The 18653-nt window shown below is 34.6% G+C and overlaps 1 protein-coding gene across 1 annotated transcript in view; it reads right to left on the bottom strand.

The window, feature by feature from the left end:
* Positions 1–7373: 7373 nt before the first annotated feature.
* The window catches only part of KCNT2 (potassium channel, sodium activated subfamily T, member 2), a 318603-nt gene continuing 307323 nt past the window's right edge, over positions 7374–18653 (bottom strand). The window contains exons 27-29 of the mRNA XM_012650477.1: positions 15651–15735; positions 7663–8746; positions 7374–7414 (exon numbers count right to left, since the gene is read on the bottom strand). Coding sequence (XP_012505931.1) covers positions 8635–8746; positions 15651–15735 — 197 coding nt within the window. The 3' untranslated portion in view covers positions 7374–7414; positions 7663–8634. The remainder of the gene's footprint in view (positions 7415–7662; positions 8747–15650; positions 15736–18653) is intronic.

Here is an 18653-nt window from a genome sequence, read left to right as displayed (position 1 = left end):
AGCCCCTCTTCCTGTCACGCAGGGCACGCTGCCCCGCCCCTCTCACGCAGGCCATGTAGCCCCTCTTCCGGTCACGCAGGGCACGCTGCCTCGCCTGTTCTCACGCAGGCCCTCTTCCTGTCACACACGGCATGCTGCCCCACCCCTGTCACGCAGGTCATGCGGCCCCTCTTCCTATCATGCAGGGCACGCTGCCCCGCCCCTCTCACGCAGGCCACGTAGCCCCTCTTCCTGTCATGCAGGGCACGCTGCCCCGCCCCTCTCACGCAGGCCACGTAGCCCCTCTTCTTGTCACGCAGGGCACAGTGCCCTGCCCCTCTCACGCAGTCGCAGCTTTCTCATGCAGTGCGCAGCCCCAGAGGGCGTTCTGGGCTGTCCATTCTGTGCTGACCGTCCTGGGCACTACAGCCCTAAGCACTCACCGGGAAGGACAGGCAGTACACCCCCTGCTGGCCAGCATAGACACTGCAGCCTTAAGCTCTCAGGACAGAATGGGCGATCCACCCCCTCCTTGCCATTGTGGGCATTGCAGCACTCAGCACTCACGCGGCGGTGGTAGCGAGTGCCCCCTCACGGCTGTGCTGCGGAACCACTTAAATTCTGAGTTCAGCATATTCAGTGCCAGGATTTGGAAATTCAAACTGATATGGACTCACTATACAGTGTGTCTCAGGAAAATGGCAAGGGAGGGAAATATGAAGTGGAAAACATAGGGAATTAAATAAATGTAGACATATACATTGCAACTTAAAAATTCACTGAAAAGAGTTCTCAGACTTAAATTACAATGCAAAACGATGAAGATTCTAGAAGAAAATATAAAAGAAAAGCTCAGTGACCTTGGGTTGGAGGATTAGTTTTAACACACACCAAGAGACCATCCACAACAGTGAAAATAATTAATAACATGGTTGTTATAACACTAAAAATTTATACTCTAAGAAAGATCAGCTGTGACTAGACAATTTTAAAGAGCTAAGCTTGATTTATGGAACCAATACTTACAAATCCCTCTGAGAAAAACCATCCTGATACCTGGATTACAGAGTTGCCAGCCTGACAGGTGAGTAAGGAAGGTCATTGCCTGGCAGGCCTGGAATCTTGAGATGTTTGGGGGACTTCAAGAAAAGAGGAATTCACCAAAAGCTACAGGTACTGCAGTTGGCATGTGATATTAGGGCCTTGGCTTGGCTTCTAGCCTCAATAAGACTTTTAAAAGTCCAATCTGAGATTCCTTATAAAAACTTCCAGCAAAGCAAACTTCAAGAGACCTATGTAGTCAGTACCATTCTTGCTGCAATTATATAAATAATCAGGGAATAATTAACAAAATTAAACTTACTTTGAAAACAAGAATAATCTGACTTTAATTATCTGTGATCAAAAATGAGGGTTCCTGTAGAGAGAAATTTTATGTTTCGAAGGAAAACTGTAACCTTCATGGGTGCTCAGATTCTAGTCCTGTCCATTGTCTTTGAGCTATTTTTGCCTCTTTGTGAGCTAGTTCCTGACTTCTGGTGCATTTGTCCCGGTCCCACAGTGATACTCGTGGGACAAGAGGCCAAGTATTGTCCCTCCTATTAAGCTGTCTATTGTCAGTTAATTTGCAGCCCTCCCAACAGTGAGCAAAGTTAGAAGAGGAAAGTTTTTCTTACAAAAATGCATAACCTAATTGGGGTACATCCTACAAAATGGAACACTATTCAGCCATAGAAAGGAATGAACCGTCCTGGATGAATCTTACTTGCATGTTGCTCAGTGGAAGAACATAGTCTGAGGAGGATACGCACTGTATGACCCCATTTAATGAGACTCTGGAAAAGGCAAAACTACACAGATGGCAAACCAGGGGCTGCAGGGGGTAGGGGTTTAAAGTATCCTATGTGATATTTTAATGGCGGACACCTGCCACTGTGCATTTGTCAAAACGCACAATTTTACAGCCTAAAGAATACAGCAAAATCTATTCAAATCAAGTTACACTATTCAAGATATAGAGTATCCTGGCACAGAATGCATGATGGGACAAAGAATTGAACTGTGTTACAAGTTGCTATGGTTTGTCCCCACCAAAACTCATGTTGAAATGTCATCCCCAGTGTGGCAGTTTGGGGAAGTGGGGCCTGGTTGGAGGTCTTTCCATCATGGGGGTGGATCCCTCATTAATAGATTAACGCTGTCCCATACTGAGACATGAGTGAGTTCCCCCAAGAGCAGGTTGTTACAGACTGGCTGCCTTGGTTTCTCTCTCTGGCATTCTCTCTGGTCATGTGGTCTCTGCACACACCTGCCCTCCTTCCACTTTCCACCATAAGCTGACTCAGCCGGAGGCCCTCGCCAGATGCAGATGCCCAATCCTGGATGTTCCAGCCACCAAAAATCATGAGACAAATAAATGTGTTTTCTTTAGAAATTACCGAGGTAATTTGTATTCTAAGGTATTCTGTTACAGCAACACAAAATGGACTAAGATACAAATGTATGAAAAAACTCACTGAAGATGTAGGGCAAATGGAGCAGACCTAAGTAATTCTGGAAGTAAGTGGAATCTCTAGGCTATAGACAAATGAATTATACTTCAACACTGGATTCTATTTTAAAAAGTTCTTTCCAATGGGGGTAATAGTTAACAATCCTAAAACTACTACATATGTATCTGAAATGGAACAATGACTTACATAAGTGGCACATGGTGGGAGCCAGGTTTCTCACTGTTGAAGTGGAAGGTTACAGATTAGCAAGGGGAGGTGGTGGCTATTTGATATAAAGAAGTAAACAAATGGAGGGTGGTAGAGAATATTGAAAGATGTCAGAGGAGCTTAATTCTTTTAATATTGAAAGATTGCTCTGAAGGTCCAAATAATTATGAGGCAGGAAGATCTTGTCAATATCTTTTAATAATTGTTGCTTAAAAAAACTTTAAAAATATTACAGGAACTATTTCAAAATACTAACCCATCGTTCATGCAGATTTCTAATAACACACTTTCAATAGTTTGGTATCTACAGCTCATGAATATCAATATTTTAGCAAAATTCATGAAAAAAATGACAGGTCTCCAAAATTAACTTAACAAAATAAAATCATTTTATTAAATGATTTTAACTTTTAATACTAATAAATGTCATGATGGTAAATAGGTAGAAAAATTTCAACAGACAGATTTCTTGTTTTAAAAATATGTGCCCTAAAATTTTTACATCCCAAAGTGACAAAAGAACCATTTACTCTCTGGCTAATTCAACCTTCTGAGTTTGTAACACTGACTCAGAGGTAACTCATTATTCTTCCCCTTGCTTAAATTGCATCACAACTTGTTTCCTTTACAAAGATAAATCTTGACTTCACTAAAGTGAGAAATGAGGATTGACCACACTAATTTGGAGGATGTTAAATGCTTCAAAATAAAGAACTTTTCTCATTTACTTACTGATAATAAATTAAGCACAGCTACTTAATTATTTTTAGCAACATGTTTTCCAGTGGAAACGTCTGTCATTTCATACTCATTTCACAGCATGCTCTTTGCCAGAAACATTAAAAATCAATCAGTTTTCCTTACAAAGTGATAATAAGATACTCTGTTTTCAAAATAAAGTCATTTATAGCTCAGTTAGTCCCAAAGTTTATCCTAAAACTTTAAATCATCTAAAATTGAAGTATGTTGTGAAACACTTATTGTTTGCTCCCTATTTTATGTCAAAGTTTGAATTCTTTGTAAAGGTAATAAATATTTCTGTTATATTTACATTATTCCAATTATTCGGATATTTATATTATTCCAATAAATGTATATTTATAAAATCTTTGATGCTAAAACTTTACATCATTTCCTGCATTGCATATTACACCAGAGGAAAATAAATTTTTATTATATTAAACCATCTGAGATTATATATATATGGTGTTTATCTATTATGGCAGTATAGCTAACCCTGCCCTGCCTTATATCACAAAATTCCAGTTTCTTTGTGAAATCCTATGATAGATTGATAGATCTTTTGAAGGCAGTATCATTCTGCGATCTCAATTAAAATTTAGAATTTATTACATTTGATGCAAATTAATGTATTTTGAAACATGACATTAATCATTTATAAAACATACTTACAACTCTAAAAAATATTGCCATAGCAGTATTTAATTGTGTTTATATGTCTATACAATATATTTATAAACCTCAACTTCAGTACCTACCTCATATCTGATAAAGAGAGTGTCCCGCAGGCTCTGTCATGTTCCAGTTGAGAATTTTCAGAGAAAAAAATAAATCTTTATATTCTGATGACTCTCTCGAATTTTCTTAATCAATATAAATATCCATAACATGCAAATTGAGGATTTGGAAGTCTATAAATTTAGAAGTGTTTCCTTTTGAAATTTATGTACTTTCCAAGTGCAAAGATATCTAACTTGGTATCACTTAAATGAAACATTTTGTGTATGATACGAAAACAAGAAAATACAAATCTTTGTGTAGAATTATACTATATTTCTTTGGACTAATCACAGCGCAATTTGTGAAAGATTTTTTTTTTTTTGGAAAGACTTCTAATATTTATCCTTAGAAAAGAAAAATAGACCATTGCTTTATTTACTGAAATATTTTTAGATTTAAGTGAAAAAATACAATTTTATGGACTAATAATGCAGTATATAGAATTTAATTATAAGCCAAATTAGTGTTTTTAAGAACCATTTGCTATAATCTTAGATTGAGCTACATAATTAAAGCTGACATGTGCTCCTCTCCGCTCCCCGAAATGAGATAGACTGGAGAGCTGTCCTATAAAAAAAGTAGAGAAGACCAAAATGTAATAAAAATGGCCTCCTGTTCCACAGGATGATTGCGTCACCTGTCTGAAAAGTTTCCCAGCAGGTGCTATTTAATTTCTTGAATTTGTCCAAAGTCTGTCTCTCAGATTTGCAGTCCTACGAAGTTCATATCACCATTATTGCATACATAATCAAACAGAGAACTGCTGATTTATGCATTATATATCAGCCAAAGTCCACTTGGAAGAGAGAAACCACATAGCGATTTGGATAGAGACCATTTTATGTAGAGAATTATTAACTGGAACGGAGCAGTGGAGTAATACCAGATTGCTTAGTAACAAGTGAAGAGTACTTGAAAGTATATAGCAAGAGCAGATAAAAGGAGCATCCACCATTTTCAGGGCTAAGATAAAGTGCTCCAGGAAGAGACCCCAGGAATGAAAACCCAACTCCCTGGAGACGGCACAGCTGCGACTGACAGAATGGCAGAGAAGTCACTACAGTGTTGCACTGGCAGAACATTCTGGTAATTTACCCTCTAGGGTGCTGGAGAAAGCTGTTCATGGCGAAGCCTCTCACTGGAGGCTCTCCACCACAAAACCATCCGACAGGGTGCTGAGGGAACTTCTGGCCACTGAGTGTGCTGACATTACCCACTCCAGTAACCATTCTCTGCAGACACCACGAGCCTGGTGCTCTGGCAGCTGCATGTGCTGCAGGAGCCCGTCCTCTGGAAGGAGAAAGCAGGCTTGTCTGGAGGCATTTTTGGTTTGGGCTCATTGGGGTTTCCCAGTATCCAGATCAGGATAATTAAGAGGCAAAAACAAATCCCAGAAAACTCACCACCATGCTATTCTTCAAGTCCCTGTTCCCCAGTCTTCCTTCTTCTTTCCACTGTTCAGACTCTTCTTATGTCTGCTTTTATACACAATGGCCAGGGTTTTAGCTGTACTTAGCAGGAGGAATAGAGAGAAAGAAATGTGTCTACTCCATTTGCCTGGAACTGAAAGTCTACCTTTCCACTTAAAACTATTTTTCCTTTCTCTACCCAGTGCTTTTCTGGTTCTTAAATTAGTGTATTGGGACATTGTTCTCTGTTTTGCAAAATATATTTCTGTTTTGGCACCTACTTTAAGTATTTTTCCCCCCACCTTCCTTTTTCTTCCTGCTTCCTTTCTTCCCATTGTTCATGTCCTCCTTTCTACTCTTTTTGTCCCTTCCTTCCTCCGTTCTCCTTTCTTGCCATGGTGTAATCTATTATGAATCTACTATGTAAAAAGTAATTCAACAGCAGATTAGTCATTGATATCATTTCCAATGAGATCCCACCTCCATGTATATTTTTGAATTTAAAATATAAAAATGACAAACAAATTTTGTAGTTTCCAAACGAAATTTATCTAAGCAGGTAAAGTTTTGGCAATAAACACCAAGAGTTTCCATCATCAGAAATAATTTTATTATTTATTTTGAAGCAACTCAGTGTAATTGGTAGCAAAATGGTACATAGACAGTGAACAGAATCAATTCCCAAAGGGTTACAAGGACTATTATTGATTTTATGTTTTATTTTCATGTGCAAGTATAATTATTTTAAAAAGGCAAAAGTTCATTAAAAGTCTTTTATAAGCATTTTTTTATTCTTTAAATATCAGATAGACTACTAAACTATCATTATTATACCAAGCTGATATGAATTATGTCAAATATTAAATTTGGACTAATATTCATAGTCAAAAATAATTATTTTAAATTTTATGAAACAAAATTCTTAGTTATATAGGAAATATAATCATATCCTAGCTTAAAATCCTAGTCTTCACACTGTCACAAAAATACTAAAGTCCAGATCTTGTGAAGAAATAAAAGATTTGTAAATCTTATGTTTATTCCTAAAAATAATTGCAATGGAGTAAAAAAAAGTTGATTCAAAGAAACATTATACATGACTATAGATGTGTAACTATGAAACAAGGTCATTAAATTCATTATTTTTCTCCTTTACATATATTAGTTCAATTCTGCCTTCAGTTTTAACAATTTATATGTGAAAATGAGTTTACCATATATATTTCACATGTTTATAACATATACACATATATATGCATACAATCTTTGAGTTTTAAGGCATCCTCCAAATTTTAAGTGACCTGTTACAAATTCTACTTCTCTGATCAAAGATGGGCTCTGTTTTAGGGAAACTTTTGGTGTTCTTGTAAATCTAAAATGTGGGTAATGTATAATACTAAAAAAAAGACATTACATATTTCATAAGCCAAATTACAATGGCTATAATCTTTGATTTCATATTTTATGTGTCACACTTTTATTTCTGTGGAATTATTGAGAGAATATTAAGTTATTTATCTTTTTTAAAAAATTTCTATTTTCCTTTCGATTGATCTGCTTCATGATAAGAATAAAATGTCCCTTTCTAGTCCTATATGTCCTATTTATTGTTCAACTAAAACTCAATGTCAAATTCAGTAACAAAGAAAGTAAAAAATTAGAAGACAAATATCTTTTTAAATTTGCCAATGGATCATCCATATGAGTATCTTAACATACTTCAACTACCTGTATTGATACATACATACAATACCTGTGTATTCTCTTGTGCTTTTTGGTCTATTTCTGTAGGGAAAGAAAGCAGTACAGCATTGGTGTCACCAAGGATCAATTTATGTTTAAATGTATAACCATCAAATTCATCAAGATTTATATTAAATTTAAAGGATAATTAAGTCTTTTTATTTTTTGCTTTTCCCTTATAAGGTTAAAATATAGTTCCTAAATGATTTTTCAAACTTAGAGCAAAGTTTTAACACACCATTTCTTCAGTGTGATTATTTCAGTACTAAAGACATAAAGAGGACTTTTACCTTTTTGAAGTGTCTTTGTAGTCCATAAAAGGTATAAATTTTCTTCTGTCAATTCTGAAGTATTTTTCTAATGAAATTACTATATAGATAGATGAAAAATGTTAAGCTCAAGAGTCTAATCAAAATTACTTCATATTTCAAGAAATCCAATTACTGTTTCAGTTCTTGGATTAAATTTAAGTCAACAAATGTATATTAAGTATTTTCTGTATGCTAGGCATTCTTTTAGGAGAACAATAGGTATTTGCTTTTTAGTACACTTTTCTTGGCATAAAATGTGTGCTAGACATAAAGTTACTAAAAAGTCCAGGTACTTAATATTCTTTTTTGTTTATATATTAGTTTCTTCAGTGTAATCAAACATGCTATGAACATCTCAAATTCTAATGAATATGACATCATATAAAAGGCAGAGAAAAAAGGTTAAAATGACTTAATGATTTGTATTCTAAAACAAACTATGATTCTTACACAAATGTCAGCCATACAAGTTTGTTGGTCAATCTCTATGCAGAGAAGACTAGTCATTTAGGATGAGCTCAATTTTATGAAACAGCTGTTTTAACATAATATGACATCTAATTTTGAAGGGAAGCATCCATCTTCTGTGTCCATTGTGATGCACCAAATACAGGCTTTGTCTGCTTTCATAAAACATTAATAATTTTAAATATTGGCTTCATACAGTTTGGCTTATTGTAAAACAAATATCATCTTTAAATTTTTATGTTTTAATTTAGGGTTTCAAAATCACTCCATTTATATCTTTCAAATATTAATAGGGGGAGTACCAATAAGTAGTACATTAAGTTTCAAAATGATCTATATTTCTAAGAGAATAGATTGTGTCTTTAAATATGAGAGAATTGAATATATTCCAATCTAGTTTCTTTCATGCCAGCAACACTTTTGTTGTTTCAAGCAAGATTCTTGTAAGAAAAAAAAAAAAATTAGTCTCTTATTTCCTTCTTATCAAAGTTGAGTTTCCTCCCGAGAGTCTTGACCGGAAGCATTACAGATGCTGTTTCTTCTACTAGGTTCACTGTTTGGAAGGTATGCCAGTGGATCTGGTCGAATTAAATATCTAATAAAAGAAAACAAAGCAAATAACTTTCTCATCTTAATCTTAATTCACACTGACTCTTTAGATTTTTACTTTGTTATTAGTTCAGTTTTTAGACTATTTAAACTGTCTCTGTATATAACATTGGTGGAAGGACTCACTGTTTAGTTGGCCTGTAAAATTGTAGGGTTTATATTATTATTTACATACCTGAGAAGCTGATGATAATGAATGCTGATGAATCAAGCATCATTATTTTTCAATTATGATCTATTTCGGCACCTCCATCTTATCAAAGTTTTATGATTTATTTTAGTATTTTGTAGCTTTATCATTTCTTACTTTGGCCATTTTTCTATCAGGGAGAACTACATTCTAGCCATGATTTTTCCATTACTTAAATGTTCTTAATCTTATTTTTAACAATCATAAAATTATAAATTTGATGTAAGTAATTTCTACAGTCTTTTTAATTTAAATATTTTATGACTTTATAAAATTAATGATTTAAGAAATGTTATGGTGAGTACTATGCATAGATAATGTTTTAATTAGCTGGAAAAGGATTCATTTGAAATTCAGGTTGGTTATGGTGTAGTAAGTGATAACACTAAAGTATAAAAAATAATTCTTAAATAAACTAGTAGATAGAGAAATATTCATCTGCCAAACTCAAATAATTCACTAATGTTAGAATTTGTTTTAAGAGAGAATTTTTGGGCACTGTGGTGTGTGCCTTCAATCGCAGCAAGTCATGAGGCTGAAGTGGGAGGATCACTTGAGCCCAGGAGTATAAGACCAGCCCAAGCAACACAATAAGAAAAATAAACAAAAAAACAAGAGATAAATTTTACTTCTGACTGTCAAATGATGTCTGGTAGTTTCATTGTGCTTCACTTTATTGTGCTTCACAGATAACTGTGTTTTTTAATAAATGGAAGGGCTGTGGCAACCCCGCATTGAGCAAGTTTATCAGCACCGTTTTTCCAATAGCATGTGCTCATTTTGTGTTTCCGTGTCACATTTTGGTGATTCCTGCAATCTTTTTAACTTTTTCTTTATTATTGTATCTGTAATGGTGATCTGTGATCAGTGATCTCTGGGGATACAATCACAATTGTTTTGGGCTGCCACTTACTGCACCCAGGTGAGATGGCAAACTTACATGATAAATGTGTGTTCTGACTGCTCCACAGACTGGCTGTTCCCCTGTGTCTCTCTTTCTCCTTGAGCTTCCCTATTCGCTGAGACACAACAATATTCAAATTAGGCCCATTAATAACCCTGTAGTGTCTCTAAGTGTCCAAGTGAAAGGAAGAGTTGCATGTCTCTCACATTAAATCAAAAACTAAGTGATGAAGCTTAGTTAGGATGGCATGTTAAAAGCCAAGATAGATCAGAAACTAGGTCTCTTGTGCTAGTTAGCCAAGTTGTTAATGCAAAGGAAAAGTTCTGAAGGAAATTAAAAGTGCTAGGCAAGCAAACACACAAATGATAAGAAAGTGAAACAATGTTATTACTGATATGAAGAAAGTTATAGTAGTCTGGATAGAACATCAAACCAGTCACAACATTCCCTTAAGCCAAAACCTAATCCAGAACAGGGTCCTGATTCTCTGCAATTCTATGAAGACTGAGACAGATGTGGAAGCTGTACAAGAAATGCTGCAAGCTATCAGAGGTTAGTCCATAAGGATTAAGGAAAGAAGTCATTTCCACAACATAAAAATGCAAAGTGAAGCAGCAAGTACTGATATAGAAACTGCAGCAAGTTATCCAGATGATTTAGCTAAGATCACTGATGAAGGCGGCTACAGTAAGCAACAGATTTGCAAAGTAGATGAAACAGACTTCTATTGGAAGAAGATGTCATCTAGGACTTTCGTAGCTAGAGAGAAGTCAATGTCTGGCTTCAAAGCCTCAAAGGACAGGCTGACTCTCTTGGCGGAGGCTCATGTAGCTGGTGACTTTTAGCTGAAGCTTAAACCTGGATGGGAAATGAGTATTTACCATTCACAAAATCCTAGAGCTCTTAAGAATCCAAGTTAAATCAACTCTACCTGTGCTCTATCAATGGAACAACAAAGCCTAGATGAAAGCACATCTGTGTATAGTATGGTTTGCTGAATATTTGAGGCCCATTCTCGAGAACTGCTCAGGAAAAAAAGATTCTTTCTAAATATTACTGCTCATTGCCAACGTACCTGGTCACCCAAGAGCTTCAATGGGGCTGTACAAGGAAATGAATGTTGTTATCATGCCTACTAACACAAAATCCATTCTGCAGCCCATGGATCAAGGAGTAATATCAACTTTCAAGCCTTATTGTTTAAAAAATGCATTTGTAAGGCTGTAAGTTTCATAGATAGTGATTCCTCTGATGGATATTGGCAAAGTAAACTGAAAACCATCTGGAAAGGATTCACCATTCTAGATGCCATTAAAAACATTTGTAATTCATGGGAGGAGGTAAAAATATCAATATTAACAGGGGTTTGGAAGCAGCTGCTTCCAACACTCATGGATGACTTTGAGCGGTTCAAGAGTTCAGTGGAGGAAGTAACTCCAAATGGGGTGAAATAACTACAGAACTGGAGTTAGAATTGGAGCCTGGAGATGTGACTGAATCGCTGCAATCTCATTGTAGAACTTGAACAGATAAGGAGTTGCCTCTTATGGATGAACAAAGAAAGTAGTTTCTTCATACGTAATCTACTCCCAGTAAAGACGGCATGAACACTGTTGAAATGACAACAAAGGATTTAGAATATTACCTAAACTTAGTTCACAAAGCAGCAGCAAAGTTTGAGGGGATTGACTCCAATTTTGAAAGAAGTTCTACTATGGGTACAATGCTATCAAACAGCATTGCACACTGCAAATAAATCTTTCATGAAAGGAAGAGTCAATCAAATTGACAAACTTCATGGTTTTCTTATTTTAAGAGATTTCCACAGCCACCCCAACCTTCCGCAGTCGCCACCTTGATCACAAACCAGCCATCAACATTGAAGCAAGATCCTCTGCCAGCAAAAAGATTACAACTCCCTGAAGGCTCAGATGACTGCAATAATGTGCTTTTTAAGTAAGATATGTACATTGTCTTTTTAGACGTAATGCTATTGCACACTTACAGACTATGGCATGGTGTAACAGTAACTTTTATATGTATCAGGAAGCCAAAAAATTCACGTGATTCACTTCATTGCAATATTCACTGTGTTGCGGTGGTCTGGAACCGAACCTGCAGTCCCGCTCAGGTACGTCTGTATATCTCAGCACCCACTTCTTGAGCACCTGCAGGACACTGTGCTAACACCTGGAAATACAAAAAAATCACAATGCCTGACCCCTAACCTGCAGAAGATTACAGTACAATTTATGAACCAGATATAAAGAATACGAAGACATCCCAAAAATTACAGAAAGAAAAAAAGAACCACAGAGAGAATTAGAGAATGCTTTATTGAGGGAGTTGGGATGAACTTCTCTCTCCTGGCTTGAGAGTAGAGAAGCAGGAGGTGATCCCAGACTTGGACAATTGGGGGCACAGCAGAGAGATGTTCTGTTCCTGATGTGATTGGAAACGAGTTTAGCTTTAGAAGACTGGTTAGAACAGGAAATAGTGGTAGGTAAAGCAAGAAACAAAGGTAAATAAGATAATGAAGGACCTTAAGTTCCAGGATTAGTAGTTTCAATTTCTGCTCCAAAGGCAGTGGGAAGCCACTGAAGGTTTGGAGGGGAGAGAAGGAAAGCGAATACATGTGATGCAGCATTCTAAGAAAGTCTCGTTGCAGGTGCAAACGAAAGCAGTATTTCAAACTTCTATAATAATTTTAGGAGGAAGTACATAAAATGAATGGAAAAAGAACTTAAAGGTGATAACTCACATAAAGATTGTATGTTTCCTCTTAACAACTAAAAGGAAAATATTCATGAAATATGTTCCATAATGAAAATGAGAAAAGGCAATTGCAAACACTACAGTCTATTTTCTTTGATCAAATAAAAGCTGAGATTAGTGTCCTTGGATCTATTAACTGTATTTTGTTCTCTATGCACACTGCTCTATAATTACTTTAAATTTCAATAGCATGGTAGATCGATGAGGAAAACTTAATAGTGCACATTAAGCTTTTTAATACCATATCATCTAGTGATTTATTGCTCTTTGAATCAAATTGTTGCTGTTTTATTTAAAATGAACTTTTGAAAGTGAATTTTTAGAAAAACATAAAAGGTACCAGTATAGTCCATTATCCCCTAAATTAATTGATGCAGTGGCAAAAGCTCCTTTCCTTAATATTATTACGACTAAACCTATGAGTCCAATAAAGCAAATTTCTTAAACTGTGTTTTTATATACTACTTTTCATGATAGGCTTTTTTTCTGTGATAATTTATCATTGCTCCAGATCTACTAAAATTTATTATCTCAATGCCACAAATACAGATCAATGTAATGATGTGATTAAAGCCTTTTTGTTTTTTAATAGCAGTCAAGCTGATGTTTTACTTAAAACTAACAAAAAATAAGAGTATCCAAAAAGCAGAAAATTCTCTGAAAATCTATTTTACCTATACACATTGTAATTACATATTTTATTCATAAGTTTAAAAGATGGAAAATTATTTGACATTGTAAACACATATGTGATGGAAGGACATACTCATAGACTCAAAGGTAAACAAGATTTTGAATCTTTTGTCAAAAAATAGTTACAGGAAATAATTTTATTAAGTTCAAGAAACAATTTCATTAGGTTCAAGAAACATTTAAGATACAAATAAGGTAAGCACAACTGAACAAATTCTATATAATTAATGCAATTGTAATTATTTGGAAAAGAGATACAAGAAGACTGGATTAATAGGGGTAGATTGGAGAATTAATAAAAATTGCTTGAATTTATCGGTTTAGAGGAGAGATGACATGTGCAAATATGGATGCTAGGAAAAAAAATAGTTTTGTTTTATTATAGTGATACACTACATGCAGGCTCCATGATGGGCAATTAGAATCCAGGTGCATCATTAATGAGATGTGTTCTTCTAAGGTCGTCCATAAATTCAGCATCACCATTGCACATAATTGTTGACAAGGCCTTAAGGATTCTACTAGCTTAAATTATCGTTCATCTGATTCCTTAATGCTCCTATATTCTAAACAGTATTATCAGACGGTGAAATAAAGCATATACTTTCTAGTTGTATCTTAGGTACATTTTAGGAATCTTTTCACACTATTTTGGGTCAAAATTACTACTTCCTTTGTCTTTTCCCGATAAGTTTTTGAAACACATTGCTGTTTCTGCCCTAAAACCAAACACTGCTCAAAAGTACGATATTCATGAGGCCAGGCGCGGTGGCTCAAGCCTGTAATCCTAGCACTCCAGGAGGCCGAGGTAGGTGGATTGTTTGAGCTCAGGAGTTTGAGACCAGCCTGAGCAAGAGCTGGACCCCGTCTCTACTAAAAATAGAAATAAATTAGCTGGACAACTAAAAATACATAGAAAAAATTAGCCGGGCATGGTGGCACATGTCTGTAGTCCCAGCTACTTGGGAGGCTGAGGCAGAAGGATTGCTTGAGCCTAGGAGTTTGAGGTTGCTGTGAGCTAGGCTGATGCCACAGCACTCTAGCCCGGGCAACAGAGTGAGACTTTGTCTCAAAAAAAAAAAAAAAAAATTTGATAATCATTATTCTACTTCTTCTATATTCGTGTCTTTTTCTTCTTTATTCATATCCGAACAGCCATTGAGACTTTTGGATCTTTGGCATTTGTTTTGTGTCAGTAATATAAACCTGGAGTTAGCTACCTTGGGTAAGCATTTCTTTATTTAGTCCAGGACGAGGTCATACACATAAAGAGCATATTCTTGTTAGAAATTTCTTTCCTAGGCCTACACCAACAACTGCCAAAGTGCCCTTTCTAAAATCTTGCTATTACTTGCTTGTATAGGTCTAAGTGTTGTTCATCATCTGTAAGGCTAAATTTCAAACTCATTTTGTCATGTAAGGCCCTTCCAAAAGCAGGTCTAATTTATGTTCTCAATATTATGTTTACTTCCCAACAGAAATGCTACAAATACAAAGCTTCTACTCCAGGCAAACTGTCAACTCAAGCACTTTATGCAATTCTTATGCAATGCATTTCTCAAGCCATTTTTCCTGTTCTAGGATGTCCTTTGTGCTCCACCAACACAAACTCTATCCCCCCCTTCAGAATCTAGCTGAAGTCTTGCATCCTTTATAATCACTTCAATTCACGATTATGTCTTCCTCTGTGAATTTTAAAAAGCACTGTTTATCTCACTCAACTGATACTAAATTTATTATATTAGTTACAGAGTCATATTAAAAATTGTTAAATTTTTCATGTATAAATTATATTTTATTAATTAGAATATATGGACTTTAAAGACAGGGAAAATATCTTAGTCATCTCTATTTTACATCTTTAGGGCAGTGCTATGACAACTGTACATGCTCAATATATATTTTTCAATAAATCAAATTACTCCCATAGACCTTTTCCTAATAGATGTTTTGACCTATTTTACTTTGGCTTTTAGGAACTTTAAGGTATTTAGAACTAGATACTGTGGGATATTGTAGGTTTTTTTTCTTTGAGTTTTTCTCTTATTCACATATTTTTTCTTATTTCACCAAATGTATATCATCTCACAAAATACAGAATTCATGCTGCTATTTGGTTGTCTCCTACCCCTTCTTTTAAATAATTCTACATTTTTTATATTATTACACACAAATACCAAATGCATTCATTTATGAAAAATTAGACATAGACTTTTAAGCACTTACGTCACAAAAAATAAGGGGCTAAAATGGTAGAAATAAAAATATAAAACTAATTAGTAGTTTTCTGAAAATACATGCCTTATGTGAGATACGAGATCAACTTACACAACATCGTTCACCTCTATTCTGGTATCTGGAGACGGGTTGATCAGGATGTAGGACAGTGTACTCTGATGGTCGTTCATTTCATCTAGAAGACAAATAAATGTCAAGTTTGTTATACTACTTACAGAAGATTACTGGAATTACTGAAGAACAGTTTAAGTTGAAGCTTATAACTGTCAGAGAGAACTTGCTATACTTTGGTATACAGCATGGTTGTGTGCCTAAGTTTGGCTATTTTCAAATTATTGTCATTGACAATATCTGACAGGTATGCACTTTTTGCTCCAATAGATGATACAAATACAGTACCTAATTCTGTTCAGAACAACCACAGTTATATTCTGCCCTCTAAGATATTATACTGAAAAAGTATTTCTATTAAAGAAATGGCTGGACAAGATCTTTACTTGATTTATTATTCCTTACCAATTACAAAAAAATAATTGTGGTTATAGATAGCTACACCTGAAAGGAATATTCATACAGGAAATTCTTTGAAAATCATCTAATTACATTGTGTTTAGAAAACATGATAAGCATGTGTCGAAAAAGCTTGAAGATCCTAAATATGTTTGACTTCGTGACATGATAGATCCTATATAAGCCATCATAATGCCCTTGCAGAATGCAAAGAATCCTGTGGACAGAATTTAACAAAAAGTTTAAGGGAAGGATACTACTCAATCATTTGTTTTTCTTCTAAAACAACATATGTTTGTAAAATAAATGCCGGTGCCCTTTTAATTTTGTTAATTCACTCTAAATACATCCTCAGGATGCAAGGTTGGAAAGATGACTTGACATTATATAGGGCATTGGGGAAAAAAAGACAAACAGCTTTGGAGTGTCAATTTTGTATATTTGAAAGTTATCATAAGATGTAAATATAAAGCCATGTGAATAAATACTTCAATGAACATAATTCCACCTAAAGATACAGTTTTTAGACTGTGAGAATACTCTCAAATATCCTGTTCTAGAGCCATAGTACCGGTCTAGCCATTTCAGTTGTAGACAAGAGTGGATCCTGCAGGAAGTACTAAATTTTGCAGTTTCATACAAAATCTAAGAATAAATATCATGCCAATAGAGATACATCAACCCTCAAATAACTGCATTAAATTAAAGATTTTTAAAGGCCAGCATAGCTACCCTGATAAACAATTTGGGGCACTGGAATATGTATTATTTTTGAAAAATAATGTTGACCACTATGTTCATCTGACTAGAAACTTGTCACTTTAATGTGAAAGACAGTGTTTTCAGCTATGGTATATTGAAATTTATAAATGAAAATGCTAATCTTACAAAGCAGATAAATTGCAAATAACTGAACTCACCATAAGTTTTCCAGTTAAACTATTATAATCACAAGCTCAAAAAATTAATATCCAAATAAAGGAATATATTCAGTTGCACATCTGGGAGGAGATACAAGGAATTACACTGTGCCACAGGGTTAGTTTCAAGGAAAAAATAGAGATTACTTTGTGAAATATGGTTTCATGAACCACATAATTAAGATTTTATTTTCTACCAAACAAAAATATCTACTACAGGAAAATACTCACAAAAATATAATTAAACTCTGATCTTGGCAAAATAAAAAGCACTACAGTTAAATTATTTTCACTGAAATGAGTGTTTCATCACTGACATAATTATTTAAATGAAACCATTCACATAAAAAATTGAAAAAATACACTCTGATATTGTACTTTAAAGGAAATTCTATAAGGGAAAAGTCAAGGATTGCTAGTAATATTTACTAAGAAACTTATTTTGCTATATTAATTAACATATACAATTATTTAATTAAAATCTTTAAATTGCATAAATATTCTAAATATTCTGCTTAGACTAGTCCATGTAAATATATCATATTAGAAAGGAAATAGAATCAAACTTCCATAGTTCTTACAAAATAGTTGATTAAGAAGTCCTATTTCACACAGGAGAATTTCATTTTTTTTTTTTACATTTTCATGTTCGAGTGATTTAAGAGGACTTTTGAAAGAGCAGAATGAAATTTGGTAAGAGAGACTCCACCAAAAACTCTTAGATTTGATAATAAACTCAGTAAAGTTCCAGGATACAAAAATCAGTGTAAAAAAACCAGTAGCATTTCTATATACCAATGACAAGCAAGCTGAGAACAAATCAAGAAGGCAAACCCATCTACAATAACTGCAAAGGAAATATCTGGGAATGTATTTCATGAAGAAGGTGAAAGATTTCTACAAGGAAAACTACAAAACACTGATGAAAGAAATTGTAGATGACACCAACAAATGGAAAAACATCCTATGATCATAGATCAGAAAAATCAAAATTTTTAAAATGACCACATTGCCCAAACTAATCTGCAGATTCAGTGCAATTCCTATCAAAATACCAATGTCATTTTGCACAGATTTATAAAAAATAAACCTAAAATTCATATGGAACCAAAAAAAAAAAAAAAAAAACCCAACCCAAATATCCAAAGCAATCCTAAGCAAAAAAAATTCCAAAATAAAAAACAAAGCTGGAGGCATCACATTACCTGACATCAAATTATACTAAGTGAACAGAAAAGCTGCAGAATGGAAGAAAATATTTGCAAACTATGCATCTAACAGGGGATTAGTATCCGAAATTTAAAAGGAACTTGACTCAACAACAATAATAATAATAAAAAAACATTAAAAAGTGAGCAAAGGACATGAATAGACATTTTTCAAAAGACATACAAATGGCCAACAAGAATATGAAAAAATGCTCAACATCACTAATCATCAGGGAAATGAAAATTAAAACCACAATGAGATATCATCTTACACTAGTTAGAATGGTTATCCTTAGAAAGACAAAAAATAACAGGATTGGCGAGGATTCAGAGAAAAGGGAATGCTTATACACTGTTGGTGAGATTGTAAATTAATACAACCTTTGTGGAAAACAGTATGGAGATTTCTCAAAGAACTAACAATAGAACTACCATTCAACCCAACAATCCCACTA

The sequence above is a fragment of the Propithecus coquereli genome, unplaced genomic scaffold (assembly GCF_000956105.1).
Source record: "Propithecus coquereli isolate 6110/MARCELLA unplaced genomic scaffold, Pcoq_1.0 Scaffold328, whole genome shotgun sequence".
Classification (NCBI taxonomy): Eukaryota; Metazoa; Chordata; class Mammalia; order Primates; family Indriidae; genus Propithecus; species Propithecus coquereli.
The sequence above is the reverse complement of the archived record's forward strand: the minus strand, read 5'-3'. Positions and strand labels throughout refer to the sequence as shown.